At 38.6% G+C, this 19,034-nt stretch overlaps 1 protein-coding gene across 10 annotated transcripts in view; it reads left to right on the plus strand.

Annotated features, from left to right (window-relative positions):
• The window catches only part of DNAH11 (dynein axonemal heavy chain 11), a 264,624-nt gene that overhangs the window by 155,922 nt on the left and 89,668 nt on the right, over positions 1-19,034 (plus strand). For 9 of the 10 annotated variants that reach the window (XM_016159540.2, XM_016159541.2, XM_016159539.2 and 6 more), the window contains 2 exons: positions 8,541-8,702; positions 16,685-16,918. In XM_016159540.2, coding sequence (XP_016015026.2) covers positions 8,541-8,702; positions 16,685-16,918 — 396 coding nt within the window. Of the gene's footprint in view, positions 1-6,016; positions 6,541-8,540; positions 8,703-16,684; positions 16,919-19,034 lie in introns of those variants that run through there. The other variant, XM_036230401.1, reaches the window with a different exon arrangement.

A 19,034-nucleotide genomic window follows, 5' to 3' on the forward strand; every position in this document is an offset into this window, starting at 1 on the left:
CCTTCCTGGCCATCTGATATCATAGGGAAAAGAATACTTGTTGTATGTAGCAGCCCCTGATTCTTTCCCAAGATTTGAGATTTGTTTGTTTTCTTATATATCTATCTATTTAGGCCTGTCTGTCTTTCTCTCTTTCTCCTTCTCTCTCTCCTTCTCTCTCTCTCTCTATCATCTACCTATCTGAGAGAGCTGTTTCTGATAATGTAAGAAGTATATGTTCATTGTAGAGAAATTAAAAAGAAACAGAACCATATGAAGAAAATAAACACTATATTTACCTATATTACCTAGAGATGACTACTAAAGTATGTTCTTACATTTCCTGTTTTCTATGGGTATATGACATAAAAAGTACATATTGAGAATTTAATTTTTTTTCACATCTCACCATTTTCTTTATCTCCCTGCCTTTTTAATTAGAAGTCTCTCACAGAAAAAAAAATATCAAACGAGTCCAAGAATTTGGTGTATATAGTGACTATTTAACTCAAATGTACTTTATTCTAACCTATTGGTATAAAACCTTTATCTATTTATATATCCTTAGCCAAATTTCCTGTGGGTTTATTTTTTATTGATTTATAAGAACTCTTAATCTGATAATATTCCTAGGCCCATAATGTCCTCATCCATTTTGCATGTTTCTAGGTTTTCTCAAAGTTCACCATGATTCTGCTAATTTTTTTTCCAATGACCTCTGTTTTACATTTATATGTATTAAAATATGTCTGATTTTTCCTGTATGCCTTCTACATGTTAAAACTTTTGGGGAGGCATTTCCATACTGCATGGTTATGAAAATATTATAAATTTTCTTTAAATTAACTTATAACATTTTTACTGTTTAGTCCTGGATTGTATTGCACAGTGTACAGTGGCTTTTCTTCCCCCACCCCAAATTGTTTCAACACCATTTACTACATGATCTTTCCTTTTACCACTGTTTTGAAATGCTTCCTACCTCACATATTAAATGCCTAATGTATGGGATTGTATTTTTGGACCCTATTATGTTCTATAAATCTGTTCATTCATGCTTGCATGAACACCACACTACTTTATTGTAGCTTTATAGTATATTCTGGAATCTAATAGAGCAATTTTCTGTTCCTTTTCTACATTTTTTAAGTCTTTTTAATTCTAGTTGACATACAATATTATATTCGGGTCAGGTGTACAACATAGTGATGAGATATTTATATACTTTATGAAGTGATCACCCTGATAAGTGCGGTACTTCTCTGACACCAGACATAGTTATTACAATATTACTTACTATATTCTCTATGTTGTACTTTACACCTCTGTGACTGTTTTCATAACTAGCAATGCGTACTTTCTAACTGGTTATGGTGTGTGTATAAGAAAGCCACTGGATGGAGGGAGGTGGGATGGATGGATGGATGTTGGCTTGTTTAATTTACCAGCCAGTTCGTTGAATGCTCATTAATTCTAGTAGGTTTTTCATTTTGTTCTTTGGGGATTGCTGAGTAGACAGTTAGATTGTCTTTGAATTTTTACTTTTTTCTAATAAGTGTCTTTTCTGTGTCTTATAACCATTACCTTCTTAACGCCATTTAAAATCTTTAGTAATCATGGCATCTTTGTCTTATTTTTTATTTTCATGGGACTATCTTTAGCTTTCCATCATTAAGTATTGGATGAAATGCTGGCTTAAGGTTTTTGAAATATTTTTAGGACTAGGAATTGTATTTTATCGTATGTGTTCTTATACGAATCTCTTTTTCGTCTTCCTTCATCTTGGCCTATTCTCTTATCATGAGTTTCTATAATTTTCTTTCCTTCTAAGCTTTTGAGAGTGTGAAGCAAGTTTTCCTTCAAGTTCTTACATTAAATCAACTTCAGCGAAATTATCTTCCTTTCAATCTGCTGGGTACTTTTTTATTTTTCCTGGTTTTATAGCATTTTTTCCTCAGGCCCCATTTAGGCTTTTCTTCTTGTTGTTCTTCCTTCTTGGATGAAAGAGAGAGCAATTCGTATTTGGGGTTTGGCAACAGACAGTGTGGGTTTTTGCTCTTGGCTCATGCTAGAGAACCTGACAGTCTCAACCGAGATACTGAGCAACACTTATATCTAAGTGTCGGATTAGCACAGGAGCACCCAGCATAAACCAAAGCAGTACTCGCACAAGTAATTTCCACAATATACCTCTGATCTTATATAAAAAGCTCAAATACTCACCTACCTGTCTAGCAGAAAGTCAGATGTTACAAAACCTCACCTTTGCACGACTATAAAGTCAAGCCTCTTCAGATCTGCATCTCATTGACAGGCAGGGCACTCGGCTTCATTTCCCTTCTGTGGATGGCCATCTAGGATGGCTTCGTCATTGCTAGCTGCCACCTTCTGTCTCTCCTGCCCCGCATTCTGACACTTGCATTGATGGAGAACAAGAAACATTCCAAAGGCGAAGTCGCCCGGCGCCAGTTCCAGGCTCTGTCGGTCTCTCTGCCCTGCCGACAGTGTTTTGCTTGACAGGACCACGCCGCTCTGAATGCAGTGCCCTAGCTCCTGCCTTGTGCTTCCTGATACGACGTGACAGAAGCATAATGAAAGGAACTTCAGAGAGACAGGAAGGGCGGCACAACCTTGCATTCTGTATCTGAGCCTCCCTGTCTTTAAAGTTTCATAAAACAGCAAAATTTTTTTAAAAAAAAAAATTAGGATGCAGATATCACTATTTTATTATGCCCAGAAGGATTTGTTAAACTGCCATCTGTTAACTCATTCGCCTACCCATTCAGCATTCAGCAAATAGTTATCGAATGCCTGTGATGTGCCGAGCCCTGGGGAGGTGATAGTAAGAGGTGGCCCCTGCCCACCCAGAGCCCACTCCATTGTTGGGAAGACAAGCATCAACCCCCAAATCACACAAGCAAGTACAAAATTACAACTAAGCATACGACAAGTAAGGGGCATGTAAGATAACAGAAGACAGGACAACAACAGTTTTCGTTGAAGGAAAAATGATTATTAGGAAGTGTCTCAAAGAGTAGAAGTCATCTCCCTATTTTATATTCTAAAAGAAAAAATGTTAACACCAGCAACAAAGGGTCGAATCCAAGAAAAAGGACATCCTTTTAAATGAAATAAAATCTGCACTTTGCAAAGCACGTTCATGCTCTTCCCGTTTTGCTTACACTTGGATGTGGGCTTTGCCAGCACAGTCGGGGCTTGTTTTTGCAACCGCACATGTGTATAGAGTTGCCACATAGTGTCCTATTCAGTGGATAATCAGGCATCTGGTTTTCTGTTTAAAAACAAGAAAAACACAAACACTGTTAACATGCGGTGTTGGAGAGACAGGCAGGGCAGCTGAGATGAAGGAACGCACTGCTCACGTACACGGGGATGTAGACTGGGGCATAACTCCCACCACCTTTACTCCTCAGGTATGGATTTGCTCTCTGCCACCTATTGGGATTCCACATACAGTTTCTTTATGAATTGAAGTTTTTTGTTTTTGTTTTTCCTTTTTTTAAAAAAAAGAACAAACTCCCCAGTGTCAAATACTACCTCTTGAAAAAATCTGTACTGTATTTACGAGTAAAGGATCATGGGAATAATTTCATTGTATTTTATCAAAAAAGGAACTATTAAAAAGAAATGTATTGAATGTGTATCTATCGAAGGTCCTGTTGGATAGAATACAAATAATTGAAATTAAAAGTTTATTAGATGGCAGGTTGACACAGGAAGATATAAGGTTGATAAATGGTGAGTATTTTCTGTGCTAAACCTTCATTCCTGTGAGGATTCTCTCGATAAGATTCAGATCTTATTCTTGAAAAATATTGAGACTTTTAAGGATAAATACAAGCACAAGTTATGGATAGAAGCTTCCGAAGTACATACGTGGGAGGGTTACTTCTGAGAATAAACCACATCAACTGGAAAAAAAAATACAGAGCGATGGTAGCAATTCAAATTTCCATTACAAGAGGAAATGGACTGAGTCTTGTTAGTGATATACAAATAAATACGTACTTACTATGGGATCTTATCTAAAAGGAATTGAAACATATTACAAAGCACAATGAAAAGTGGGTTATTGCAAATGAGTCATAACACCTGTGTAGGGGGAAAAAGGAATAGAAAATTCTATGGTATGGATTCCAAAAGCAAGTTCCTGACATCCAAATGTTAGAGCTGTAGGAAATACATAGATGGTGATTTCAGGGTTTGCTTTTTACTTGTGAGAATTTACTTTTAGAAAAGAGCACAGCTGTCTGAGGCATTTTTAACTTTATTCTCTTAGCCGACTTTTCTTTCCAGTCCACTGCTGGGAACTAACTTAAACCAATTTGGTCATTTGCAATTGTCAGGAACTATTTGGGGGTATATTTCACTGACCTTCAAGACTTAGATGATACCTGTTCAACTGAAGGGGACCTCTTCTCCCCAAATCTCCCAACTCAAAGCATACTTCAAAGAAAGGAAGTCTCAGACTGAACTCTGCTACCCATAGTTAATGTGTAGCACATAATTTAAAATAAGTCTTAAAACCTGCTTAATAATCTTGCTGCAGTCCAGCTCTGTTCTTTTAGAAACCTGACTAGCCCTTATTAGAAGGGTCCTGTGGGGCAGATAGTGGCAATATTCCGATGGTAGGATTCAGCCGATCTCATTGGAATCACATGAAAAGATGTCATCTTTCCATAAGCTATTTACCATAGGACTGGTCAAAATCCAAAGTCTAAATACCCAAAGGGATAGTTACTAGGATCCGTCTGTATTTAGACTTCCTATTTTGTTCATATAACAGTGGAGGTGCAATTATAATATATTTTGTTCAGATGTCTTGAACACTACTCATTCCATCAGTGAAAAATTATATCTAATATCCAACTCTCTATGTTGATGAGAGAAGTTAGCTAAGAGCTCAGGTAGCTGACTTTGCAGTGTGGGGCTTGCATTAGAGTATGAGGAATTCTAATTAAGCATCCCTAGCCTCTATTGGTGTCCTTCAGATATTAACTAATGTCATAAAGTGAGTTTTCACATGTATAGCATATTAGACGGAAGTATTTCTAGGATAAATTATATAGTATATAGGTGGCTTCACTGGTGAATGCTACTAAGTATTTAAAGAAGAATTAATACTAATCCTCAAACTCTTTCAAAAAATAGAAGAGAAGGGAACGTTTATTTTACAAGGCCAGCATTACCCTGATATCAAAGCCAGACAAGGATACCACAAGAAAAGAAAACTACAGGCAAATATTCCTGATACATAGATGCAAAAGCTTTCGACAAAATATTAGCAAACCGAATTAAAAGGATCATACACCAGAATCAAGTGGGATTTTTTCCAGGGATGCAAAGATGGTTCAGTATCTGCAAATGAATCAATATGATGTACATGTTAACAAAATGAAGGATAAAAGTCATATGATCAACTAGTAGATGTAGAAAAGCATTCGATAAAATCTAACATCTGATTATGATAAAAACTCTCAAAAAAGTGGTATTAAGGGAACTTACCTCAACATAATGAAGGCCATAAGTGACAAGCTCACAGCTAACATCATACTCAGTGGTGAAAAGCTGAAAGCTTATCTTCTAAGATTAGGAACAAGACAAGGATGCCCATTCTCACCACTTTTATTATCTATAGCACTGGATGTTCCAGCCAAAAAGAAAAAGAAAAAGAAAAAGATTTAAAAAAGAAAGGACAGCCAAATTGGAAAGGAAAAAGCAAAACTGTCTCTGTTCGCAGATGATGTGATCTTAGTATGGAAAACCCTAAAGACTCCATGAAAATACTGTTAGAACTAATAAATGAATTCAGCAATGTTGCAAGATACAAAATCAGTACACAAGTTTTTTGCTTTTGTAATAAATTAATAAGCTATCAGAAAGAGAAATTAAGAAAAAAATTTCATTTACAATATCATCAAAAAGAATAAAATACTTAAGAATAAATTTAACTAAGGAGGTGAAAGACCAAACACTGAAAACTATAAGACATTGATCAAAGAAATTGAAGACACAAAAAAATAAAGATATCCCATGTTCATGGATTAGAAGAATTAATCTTGTTAAAAATTTCCATACTATTCAAAATGATCGACAGAGTCAATGCAATTCAATCAAAATTCCCATGGTGTCTTTTACAGAAATAGAAAATTTGTATGGAATCAAAAAAGACCCTGCATAGCCAAACCAATCTTGAGAAAGACAAAGCTAGAGGCATCATACTTTCTGATTTCAAACTACATTGTAAAGTCGTAGTAATAAAAACAGTATGGTATTGGCATAAAAACAGACACAGATTGATGGAACAGAATAGAGAGCTCAGAAATCTATGCAGATATTGTCAATTAATTTTCAGCAAAGGAGCCAGAAATATACAATGGGGAAAGGATAGTCTCAATAAATGATGTTGGGAAAACTGGGCATATGCAAAAGAATGAAACTGGACCCATATTTTACAGCATAGCAAAAATCCACTCAAATGGATCAAAGACTTGGATGTAAGACTCAAAACTCTACAACTCCTAGAAGAAAACATAAGGGGTAAGCGCCTTGACAAGGGAGTCTGAGTGATGATTTTTTTCCCAGACATTAGCATGAGTTCTCAAAAATAAAAAATCTTACCTAAGACTACTAACTACCAAGGAAACTGGAAGGCAGGAGAAATTCTGTGCGAGATTACTAGCAAAACTAAAAATTAAGTTAAGAATTGTACTCCTGAAGGCTAGTGTGATAGTATCCTTTCCCTTCTTAGGAAGTTCTAATGCACAGGTGTTCTTCTGTAATTTAGTTCCCAGGGTCTATTTTAGATGCTAGAAGTTAGGTTATTGATGATTATCTGATTTATTTTAAATTCTGTAAGTTTTTTTATTTCACTCTGTATGTAGATAGAGACTTAGATTCTATGAGAAATTTCACCAACTGCAAAAGCATTGAAAATGTGAATGTTTCATTTAAGTATTTCTATGGAAACTTTAAAATTATTTTGTAGCTTTGGGTGTCAGAATCACGTGGAGGACTTGTTGAAAACAGACTGTCAAGCCCCATCCAGAGTTTCTGATTCCTTAGGTCTGGAGTGGGTCCAATAATTTGCATTTCTAACCAGTTCCTAACAATCCTTTGAGAACCACTGGTCTCCAGCCACCCTCCCTCCATGGGAAATTTAAGTGGTGTTGTGAGGATCCTTATTTAAGCCATAAGAAATAACAGGAAAAAAATCTTTAACTGTAAAATTGTAGAAAAGAAAAATAATTCTTTAAATGAGCATTCTATATTATCTTTTAATAAATAATCAAGGCATATGATTAACTCAAAGAAAGTATTTCTTCCTGAAACTAAACACACATGGTTCAGATACTTTGTTTTCTAACACATTTTTAAGACTTGACAGTGTAGAAATGTAAGTGTGAAAGTGGTGGAATTATTTAGAATCTCAAGTAAAGGATGCTTTTCCCCTCCTCTGCCTTTGCTACGATTATGTAGAAGTTTTTTTTTAATTGTCACAAATGATAGATAAGTTGGATATGGAAAACTATCTCTATAACAGAAAGGAGAAATATTAAATATGGGGAAGGAGAAGGTTGGTAGAAAACTAAGAACTGAGATGTAAGTGAAAATTATGCATCATGACTGAGGTTGATGCTCGTTAACTTAGCACATGCAACGTTGAAAGCAGTTCAATCAGTTTCCAACCAGACTCTTGAACTTAATGAATAAATGATCAGCCTTCTTATACATTGTTAAAAAAACATTTTAGATCTTAGAATTTATGTCTCTTGAGCATTGAAGAGCCATAGTATATGGAATATAGTGAAGACACCTGTTAAATGAGATATTATATGGCTTTATATATCCTGGCTGTTTTTATAATGTGAATTTTTTAAAATACTATAGCAAAAAAAGTCCCTGGAAAGAATGTGGAAACATATTCAGACTTACATTCACTCTTAATTATTGAATACCTAAACGAAACTTTATATTTAAACCAGAAACATAAATTTCTCATCAGGAACATGTATAAACTGAATTTTTTACTCCTTAAAAAATATGAAGAACTCAAGCTAATGTATTTTATTTTAAATGAAAACAAACAATATGATAAAGCATTGTTTTTTAAAAAAATATATTACACAGTTTTATTGAGCCTGACGAATCACAGAATGGAAGGAGACCCAAAACGAAAGTTTGGCATTATTTTGCCGTGGTGATTTGGTTTTTATTTTTTATTCTAAAGTTACTTATGTAACTTAAAAGAATAAATTTTCCACTGTAAATGATGGTCATCAAAAATGTTTAAAAGGAGAGGGACACATTTTAAGGAAGGCACACAGCAGCGTTTCTGTATGTTCGATGGGGCAGCTACTTGGGGCAGGTTCATGCTTTGATTAGCGAGGAGGTTCGTGTTGCTTTCAACTCAGTAGTGCTTTAGGATAGTTTAATGTCACGGTCGGCTGCACTTCTTTCTTTCATTGTCTAGGATTGCAGTGTAATGCTTCGCTCACTCATCACCCTCCTGTCTCTGCCCTGCCCCCATGTCTCCACAGATCATTTTGTGTTTCTCTCCAGTTGGTCACACGCTGAGAATTAGAGCTCGGAAGTTCCCAGCCATAGTTAACTGCACGGCTATTGACTGGTTTCATGCGTGGCCGCAGGAGGCTCTGGTCTCAGTCAGCAGGAGGTTCATTGAGGAAACCAAGGGAATTGAGGTACGTGCCATGTCAGCCTCTGAATATCACACACGCGCACACACACACACACACACACACACACACACACACTCTACTCTCTCTCTCTCCCTCCCTCCCTCCTTCCATCCCTCTCTCCCCATCTTTCTATCTCTCTCTCCTTATGATCAAAAGTTCTCAATAAATATTTCCAGAATCCAGCTCCTATCAGAAAGTTGTCCTTGCTCAATGAAGATCTTCTTTGATAGTTGACATTCTGTGGAATATGATGGCTGATCTTTTTGCACCAGGTCGAAATGTGTGTGTGCACACGCACACACACACACATACACACACACTCTCTCTCTCTCACTCCCTCACTCACATAGCACGTGAGCATGTTCTGACTCATGCTCTGACTCACCAGAAGGCCAGGATCATTACTTCCTCGAATCATAACAAGGCTTACAGAATATAAATCCTTTAAATCCACACTAAAAACCCAAGCAAAAAAGTAGCCACCCGTAGCCATGCAACGGTTGATCTTCGCAAAGGAAGGCAATTAGTTGGGATTGTTCTCATTATGAAAAATCAGACCCCCTAAACTCAGCAGTCACTAAGTCACATGTGAATCTACTTTGTTTTATGGGTTTATGTTTTGTAGGTCATGCTTGTCATTTGATCATGATGAAATTCACACCTACTATTACATTTTAAAATGGTTACATGAAACCAAAACACTTCAAGTATTCAGATTTAAAGGGAAAAAGGAATGTAAATATGAAAGTATCGTTTAGACCTCTTAGAAATGAAATTTTATATGTGTCTACTGCCTTTCCAATTAGTTCCGAAGGGTGGTAATTACAAACATTTCCCAGGGAGGTTTGTCTTCTGATTCCCCTGTGAGATAAAGTGAAAAGGTGCCTGAAAGGATTCTCAGAGCCGAAAGTAGAATTGGAGGTATGTAAGGAAAGATGTCTGCTTCCAGCTGAAACTTTCTTGTGTACAGGGACAGTCCCCTGTGGCCTCCCTTACTCCTAAAAGTATAACTGCTGCTTTTTCAAAGCAATTCTTTACCATTTTGTTGACTATTGTATCTTTTGGTGGCCAGATGGTTAGAAATCCAAGCATATTTACATATTTAATTATTTATATCAACAGGTTTTGTTGATTGTTTCTTTTTTATATATATTTTATATAGCTTTATTGTGTATGATTTATCATCTTTTCCTAAAATGTCTATTAATCTAATTATTTAGTGCTGGATTTCCAGGGAAGTGCTGTCACGCAACATCTAAAGCCTGTATATGATAAAGACTTGGTGGCATTTAAATACCTCCTCTCTCCTTTTCTTTACACCCATGCTTTTCAAACATTTTTAAAAGTAAATGAAAGAAACGATCTCTTCTATTGCATTGTGTTTTTCTATATGCAGAAAGTTCTTTTGCCTATCTCTATGTTCACCCTTAACGTTGAACACATCTGGACCTTTAAAACAACAACTGAGGTTCTGGATAAAAAGCGAGTAATATTAATGTGTGGCTCTGTTGTTTTTAAGTGATTTTCACTTTTTCCCACTGGTCATGGGGCAATACAGAGCACTTCTTATACTTAGGGAAATACATGTAAATTTGTTCTCATGAACAAGTGACATGGGAGACACTCACAGGAGAGATTAATTTCTGTCTGAAACACAGCTTTCACCATTGTCGTCTCCCTGAAGAGTCACAGGAAGCCCGTAACACCAGCATTAGATAAAAGTCTGCCAGAAATATTTCATACTTTAAAATCTGGGAAAACATTAAGTAATGACAAATAAAGGTCACAATTATTAGCACACATTTCTTAGGTTATCTCGAGGTTCACTGCGTTACTGGAATTATCTAGGGAATAATTTTGTCTTTTAATAATTCCAAGAAGGGTTCACGATACCACTTTATAAGGAGAGAGTCAGTATGTATCTTTTAGTAGCACAGTTAGGTTTTATCTCATTCATGTTATCAGGCTGGTTTGGTAAGGAAAAGACCAGCACACTTTGTTTTCATGTTCATTTCTCAGACGGGAGGAAACTAGAGCTCGTAGCCTGGTTTAAGTTAGTGCTGGGCACAGTGCTTTTGTAAGTTCTTGCCTTTGCTGCCCTGGCGCAGGCGCAGGCTTTCTCCTGTGAAAGTAGGTGCCACTTTGAAAACAGTTACTTCCGAAGAAGCTTTGATATGCCAGTGACCATTGACATCTGCTGGATGAGGCAGGATTTGCATCATTTTAAGTCCAGAGGGCTCCTGGCAGGTGCTAAGCTCTATCTGGTGGTATCATGACGCCTCCTATAGGATGCTAAGTGCCACGTAGGAATTTAAAAAGCACTTTACCATTCCTACAGAGCTGAATCATGCCTGGAAACAAATTAGCCAGATAATTTCATTTCAGGGCAGTGGGCTTATTTAACTTTCCCACCTTCCTAATTCGTTGCTCAGGAGCAATAAATTATAATTATAATTCAGGGTGCAGCACATCCATGTTCTTCTAAAAATGTGTGGTCCCTTTTCTGTAGAGGTCAAAGATAGCTTTTAAATTTTTTGAATGAGCACTAATTTGATCACTTTCTTAGTTTTAATTTCCATTATTAAAACTGAAAGGTATCAGCATAATTTGGACACTTCTTAATTATTGACCTCATTTGCTGGGTGTAAGGTACTTAAACAAGCACGCTGTTGGCCACAGAGAAAGGATTCATTAAAGGGAGGCAGTTTTGTGTATGTTGATGTATAATTGTCAGTCGGTGCACACATAGCACCCAGGGCGAGGGCTGACTGCGTCTGAGTAAATGTGCTTCTTTTCCGTTACCTGGTATTGAACTAAATGACAGCTGACAGAATGACCGAAAGAGTTTGACGCCTCAGTACCACCAGGTATTTGCTTGAAGACCGTATTAGTGCATACTCCTCACAGGAGATTTGGAAAGGGAGATGGGATGATGTAGCGTAAGCGGGGAGAAAAGGAGGGGCCTTTGGGTGCCCCTGGGAGTGAGATTCCAAATGATAATTGGGAGGAAACCTTACTGGGAAGTGCATGGGTCTCAGTTAGTAACATATAAGAAAAAAAGGCGGGAGAAACAGGTGTTAGAAGACAAGCTATGGTTTTGCTTTCAAACCACAATGAATAATAGACGTACTTGAAAGGAGGGCCCGATGAAAGGAGAGGTTATTGAATGGAAAGGTGAGCTCTCTGGCTGAGGAGTGAGATTTGTGTTGGAAGGAGTAGGGTAAAGATCTGAGCAAGATGGAGGAGCCCATCTTTTTCAGGCATGTCGACCAACTGGCAAGTTAAAATTTTCCATCCTTTCGATGTGCTACAACTTGAAAATAATTACACAAGCTCACTGTCATTGGCTTTTTCAGTGCAACTGCTTTATTGCATGTGCAGCTACCTCAGTCCAGACTGTGTTGCTGGGTTTGGTATACATACGGATGGCGTATGTTACTGCCGTTTTCCAAATGAATTGTGAAAAAGGTCCACTCGATGAGGACATTTTACTGCTATATTTATTTTACCGCTATATTTAATGACGGATTTCTTCCGAATTTTCTAAGTTCCTTTTAAAATGTTAGGCCAAGCATGAAGAGAAGTCAACAACATTTTGTTAGTAGAGGTACGTTAGCAGTGTTTCAGTTGATGATTTATAGCATAGTGTTTTTTCTTTGAAATATAAATGAGGGTTATTCGGTATGAATTTACAGAATAGAAAAATAAACTTGCGCAATCGAAATTTTATGAATTTGGGGGAAATATCCTCTTTCTGAGGAACACTGAAGTCATTTTAAGGGATCAGAACAAAAACAAATGCAATCAAATTGATCTCGAATCTGCCTAAATCTCATACTGGCTTAAGCCTGTATTCAGATAGCTGAGAAGAAGCCCAGTGGTTAACATCCTTCCGCATTCTTCAGCCCTCTTTCTCCTTCCCATGTGCACAGCAACATACAGTCCATCATGCGTTTCTTGCTCTGTGCATGTTAATCAAATTTAGAATAGAATTGGGAAAGCAGTAGATGCTGCTCTCCAGGGTTTTGCTATTGTGTAAACTTTAGGAATTTTATCTCAAAAGTAGGGTCCAGTTTTGACAGCCGCCCAGCATCCCAGACGTGCTGTTAAGTGGGAAGTTTAGCTCAATCAGAGACACCACTACCTACCTCCCAGTTGCAGTTTTGTGGCTTTCCTGTGGTGCCGGCCTCACCAGAACCAGCTCTACCACCTCCCGCCCTGTCCACTTGCTATAAAAGAAGTAGCCAGCTCCCATTTTACCTGCTCACACCCTCAGTGCTCAGTCGCTTGTTTTAATGTTCTGTCAGAGGGTCATTGAAGCTACCTCTTTCAGTGACTGGAAACTCATTTGGAAGATTGCCGGCTTTCGCTGGACGTGACCCAGGCTTGGTTCCTAAAATCAAAGACAGAAAATAAATAAATAAACAAATAAATAAATAAATAGATAGATAGATAAATAGATAAATAGATAAATAAATAAAAGCATGAACAAAACTAACAACAAAATGCATTCTCCAGACAAAGTGACAAATAACCCCCCCAAAAAAAATATATATATGCATATGACTTAGAAAACTGTGTGTGGTGCCACATTTAACACTTGTGGCTGCTTTGTCTGGTGGCAGTTAGTTTGCTGGGGCTGCTGTTGGTGTACTGTTACCGTCACCAATAGCAGAAGAAACAAGTGCCCTGCATTTGCATTGCTTGCCGCTGCCAATCACCAACCTTCCAAGGAGGGCCACTCGTTTCCCTGTTGCACAGATGAGAGGATGGAGGCCATGAACACAGCTCAGCAGGTAAGGGGCCCGTCAGCACCTTGACACCAGAGCCCATAGTTCTAAATCCTGCTCTCGACTACTGCACAAATGTTTGTTCTGAAAGGGGAATAAAGGGAAAGAAAGGAAAGAAGCAGAGTAAAGAGGAATGGCAAAACTTTAAGCTTTGGTTTTTGTTGGTAGGGGGAAGTATAGGGAATATAATAACTTGCCTAAACATAGAGAACTGCAACTGTAACCCAGGTCCTAGGGTGCAAACCCTGCATCCCCAGCTGCCTCCAGAATCTTTTTCTGGAAGTTAACCCATACTATGAAGAGCTTAGGAGGGATGCTCAAATGCAATACTACTTGTGTCATGCACTATTAAATTTCCTTTTTTAAATAAACCAACATGACAGCCACAAGTATCTAATTGCTATATTCTCTTACCAGCCCCAAAACAGGCTAAAAAGTACAAATAATAGATTTCGAAACTCAGCAGTTTGGAATTATTAAAAATTAATATAGACACTAAGGATGTGCCGGTTTTTTTGCATGTCGATTATACTTCGATAAAGCTGTAAAAAATTAAATAATTTCTGAGAAAACTTTCAATATGGACAGTAGGTATATGACATATGTTACAAAATTATTCCAAGTTAAAGTTAAAAATTAAGTAGTTTTCCTTTCAGCTGCCCTTTCTCTTTTGCCCCACCCCCCACATTCCTCCCTTAAATACAATACTTTCAAAAGTTCAAGTTTAAAAGTGCACATCCGTACAGTCTTCTTTGCTGGTCTTGGGAAGGCATAAAATCTTGTATAGCAGGATATCTTATTTAGTTTTGGCCTCTGAGTGTTGGTCTTTATTTGAATTTTTCTGTCATTTTTAACAACAGAGACATACTGGGCATTCGCGTTAAGAATCGGGTCGCTGGGGTACTTGGTGAGGCAGCAACTGCCCAAGAACCGTCACAGCGAGTAGCAGGGATTTGCGTATATGTTTTTGTGTTTACGGTGAGCCAACCAAGAGAGTAGAAGTTAAACACTTTCTCTTCATACGAGTGAAAGGAGTTCCATCTTTGCATTTGATTGTGCTTTGAATACAGCATCTTCATGGAGCAATCGTGAGTTTATAACCATTCGATAGTGGCGCTTCACTTATTTTTATTTTTGCCTTCACTCTGATTGGCTGCGAAATGACCACAGAATGGTATCAACTGGTTTTCATTAGAGGTCAAATGTGGCAGCAACGAAGTTCTTAGTTCTCCCGTCTAAAAGGGAAAAACACAGCATTGCATTGCCGGCACTGCAGCGGCCCCAGGAGCCCCCTCCTCCCTGCCCCCTCCCCCCAAAGAAAACTGGAGATAAATGAATGGCAGAATAAATAATTTATGCTAATGAAATTACTGCAATTAGTAGTTCTACAATGACCCTTTTAAAAGCCACAGCTGTTAATGTCAGGAAGTGCTGTCACTACTGACCTTATCATAAGAGAAAGTGACAAATTGAGAATGCAGGGAAGACCAGTCATCAAAGAGGTCTGTTCTGGAACGATTAGAGTTTTCTGAAAAACAGTGTGAATTGCAACCAGCTGCTCCCTGGCTCTGCAAGTCTCCCATGCTGTGCCATTTTGTTAAGCCCGATAACAATAGTTATTTTGCCCCATTGAGACAAGTTGTCTCGGGCCACTTCCAGCTCTACCGGAAACCACTTCTTCCATCTCCGATTTACAAATGAAACTGTTGTTAAAGAGAGCTTTTCAGGGCCTCCTCATAAGGGTCATGGTTGGGCGGAGGCCAGGGTCTGTTGTTTTTCTTTTTCCTCCCAGTAAGGAGATTGCACTTGGCTGGGGAAGTATTTATCTGTATTGAAGAAAGATATGTGCACATTTTGGGTTTGCATGAAAACAAGACAGGGCAGGAGTAAATTTCCGCCCATGATCGTATTGCAGTCAGGTTCTTTTAAAAATAAAGTCCCCGAGGGGATACGATTTACATGGAGTTTATTTAACTTCCTTCTAAACTGATATTTCTGAGTCCACTGTAAGGTAATATACACACATCTCAGATCTACTAGGAATGAAGGATTTATATTCTAAATATAACCTTTGCTTTAAAAACATGTTAGTTACCAGCGAAATGGATTTTTAGTGTACAAAACATTCTAGCATGTACGTATTTTAAACTCCCTCTGGAATTTTTCTCCGTGTGGGAAAGCTCAGCATTTAGATGTTGCTCAGTAACTGCCGTTTTCCACCTACAGGCATCACTCTGTCTCTCTTCCCACTCCTGGTCCTAGTATTAATGGTGCAGGTTGGAAACGTTTAACTGCATCGCCAGCCACTTGCGCACGATTTCCCCCAAAGATGTCTGTGCGTTATTGACAACACTTTGGTAAATTATGTGTGACTTTCCTCAGAGTTGGTGTAGCTCATTTAATTCATATTAATTGATTTTTAGGCTTCCCTTGATTAATTGAACCTGGTTCATCTTGTACAGAATGCAATAAATAATCATTAAAATGAGGGAGATGTGACTCCACAAATTAAAAAGTTAACTACTTCAGAAGTCATAGAGGACAAAATGAAAAGAATGGATAGTGGGGTGGAGGGACTTTTTCTGTACGTCTTTAAAGGAGAGTTATTTGTTGCCCTCCCCTCGCCCCCCATCACGAGACTAGAAATGATCATGATCTTTTTCTCCCAGAGGCAGTAAATTTTTTACCTTACTATCCAGTTTGATTTCACCTAGATTCTTTAAACACTGTGTATTTCTCAATTTTCAGCTGTTTGTCTTTTTTTTTTTTTCCAGCGACTGCACAGTTGTTGGTTTATTTTGCCTAAAGTTCAGCTTAAAAGCAACACCAAAAAAACATCTCAGAGTAGTGTGTCTCGGTTTCTCCATTTTTCTCTTTCATGTACTTGATAGATAACGATCAAGCTATGAAAAGCAGTGCTTGTGTTATATGTCCGCTTTGGGGCTTGGTGTGCAGAGCACATAAAAATCCCTCGCCCACTTGTACTTGGCAGGAAGAGGTTAGCAAAGCCAAGTGCTTTTTTGTCATCTCTAATCCAGTGGGTATCTCTTAAAGTCTAATGAAGATTTCCTAGATTCTACCATAATTTGTTCTGGCTTTAGAAAAAAATACTGTACGATTTTGCTGATTTTCCCTTTTAATTGCATTTTTGCTTTAACTTGAGAGACTCACATGAATTGCAATGTTTGTTTTCAGCCACTGGACAAAGATTCTATTAGCCTTTTCATGGCCCACGTTCACACCAGTGTAAACGAAATGAGTACCAGGTATTACCAAAATGAGAGAAGATATAACTATACCACCCCAAAGAGTTTTCTAGAACAAATATCACTATTTAAGAACTTGTTGAAGAAGAAACAAAAAGAGGTATCCCAGAAGAAGGAGCACTTGGTGAATGGCATCCAGAAGCTCAAAACCACAGCATCTCAGGTATGACCAGGTGTATTCCTACTGAATGAAATCTATGCTCTTAAATTTTTTTTAATTTTTCTGTTTTTGAAGCAACATTTCATCTCATTTAAATAAGATGCCTCGTGCTAAAATTTTACAGCTTAAGGACACAACACGCTGTGCTTGTTTTGCTAAGCCCAGAAAGGGCTTAGCCAGGTACCTCATCACAGCTGGTTTGGAGACAGACCTCTTGGCCTGACTCATTCCAGAGTAGTGCAGTCAAAGGAAATGGTCGCTGACAATTCCCGCCACTTGTCTCTGACTGCTTCAGTGTTCTGGGATTATTGTCAGGAATTGTGTCACCTGAGAATGAAACTAGGATCCCTTTGGCCTTGGATTCTCAGCCCCCAGTGAGGGTGTCACTTCCTGGTTGATGAAGGGGCGGGGGTAGGGTTGTTGTGATTGGGGTCCCTAAGTCTGGAAGTTTTCTCTGACCTTGGCATCTGGTCTCCTTTTCACCACCATCTCTCTTAAAGTGTTCCAGTGTTTGTTGCCTTCGTCCACAGTCCTGAGGCCCCTACTATTTTGAAGGACCGTACCTCTAGCCTCCAGGAGTAAATCAGGAGAGAATTCACATAGGCTATTAATCACGTGTAGGTCTGAACACCTGTCATCTGATTTCATTGTTAAATAAGTTTATGAAGTAGAGGTTGCTGCCGTAATTTTATATGTGAGGCTTAAAGAGCTTAAGGCCACAGAGCCAGTTAGGTCGGGGTTTGAACCCAGATCTGTATCCCTCTAAAGCCCATGGATTGTCCACGATGCCATGCTGCCTCTCTGTGGTCAAAAGAATTAGAATGAGAGAATATGGAGACTTTGGAGAATGGCTCCGCTCTTCCCTGGGCCACCTAGAGCTGGAGGAAAAATCAGTTGTCACCGGGGGTGACCTCAAGGCCAGAAATTCTGGTGGGCTTCTTCAGAGTCTAGCCATCGGGTCATACTCTTGCTTTTCAAGAGATTGGGCCAGTTCTTTCCCCAAGAGCTCAGCTGGCCCATCTGTGCCTAGGCTTGAAGAAGCCGTAACCCGGCCGGGGAAGCATATGTTGGCAGCTTTCACTCTAAGGCCTCTCTGGCCGTGTCCTTCATGCACCCTGTAGGCCAACCCACCATTTACCTCTTTCTCTCCGTGTTCCATATACCGGGAATGACTCTCCGGTGAAACGCTGTGATATGTACTGAGCAGTGAGTAGATAGACCACAAGCGGGAAAGAAAAACCAGAGTGAGGAGGTTTCCAGCATTGAAAGATGTAAAGAGTAGTCCCTGGGAAGTTCCCCAAAGAGTATATCCATCTGCATGTGTGCATCTTTTCATTCTCTTTCAAAAAATGTCTTTCTTTGCTCTTCCTTTTTATGCACATTTTGTATTACTCTTTTCCTCTTTGCCCTCTTTCCTTTTTTTCCTCTACCTGTCTCTCCAATTCTTTCTCCTGTAAATCAAGACCCTTCTCTCCAGGAAAGGAAAGGTTTTCCTAGGAGTCCTGTTGAGCTGAAAGAAGGTGAGCAGTTTTCTAATCACCATCTCAATTATTGTGTTGATGAGGCAGGAGGGTGGGGGAGAGGAAGAAAGAAAGGACTCCGGCAATTCATTGTCCGCCACGCCCACGCGCAGGGCTGCTTGGGGTTCTCCTATCTCGCCTGGGACAGAAACAATAGGCAGAAAGTCTGAGAGGAAGATGTACACAGCCTTGATTGGAGGACTGCTGGTGATTTCTTTTCATTAGAGATTTGTGCATGTAATGCTCTTAATATCAAAAGAGTGGTTGGGATATTTACTAGCTCATTGTGTTGTTGTTGTTGTTATTATTATTATTATTAATTATTGACTTATTAGGAAAAGGAAGCATAGTTTCCTATGTGGAAGCCTTTTTATAGCCACATGTCTCCTCTCTAGATGTCAGCCTAGGTCATCGCAAATAGCCTTAGTGGCTTTTCTTCATAGATAAGGCCTAGATCCCAAGTCAGTTTGCATATTTCAGTCCTAATGGCTTCCTTAGAAAGTGAACTTAGGGCTTGTAATAACAGTTCCTTCCTAGTCTCTTAGATGATTCTTTTGATTATGGCCTAACATACATCAAGAAGAAAGAAGCAAATGTCA

Source organism: Rousettus aegyptiacus, unplaced genomic scaffold, assembly GCF_014176215.1.
Source record: "Rousettus aegyptiacus isolate mRouAeg1 unplaced genomic scaffold, mRouAeg1.p scaffold_m13_p_13, whole genome shotgun sequence".
In the NCBI taxonomy this organism is placed as follows: Eukaryota; Metazoa; Chordata; class Mammalia; order Chiroptera; family Pteropodidae; genus Rousettus; species Rousettus aegyptiacus.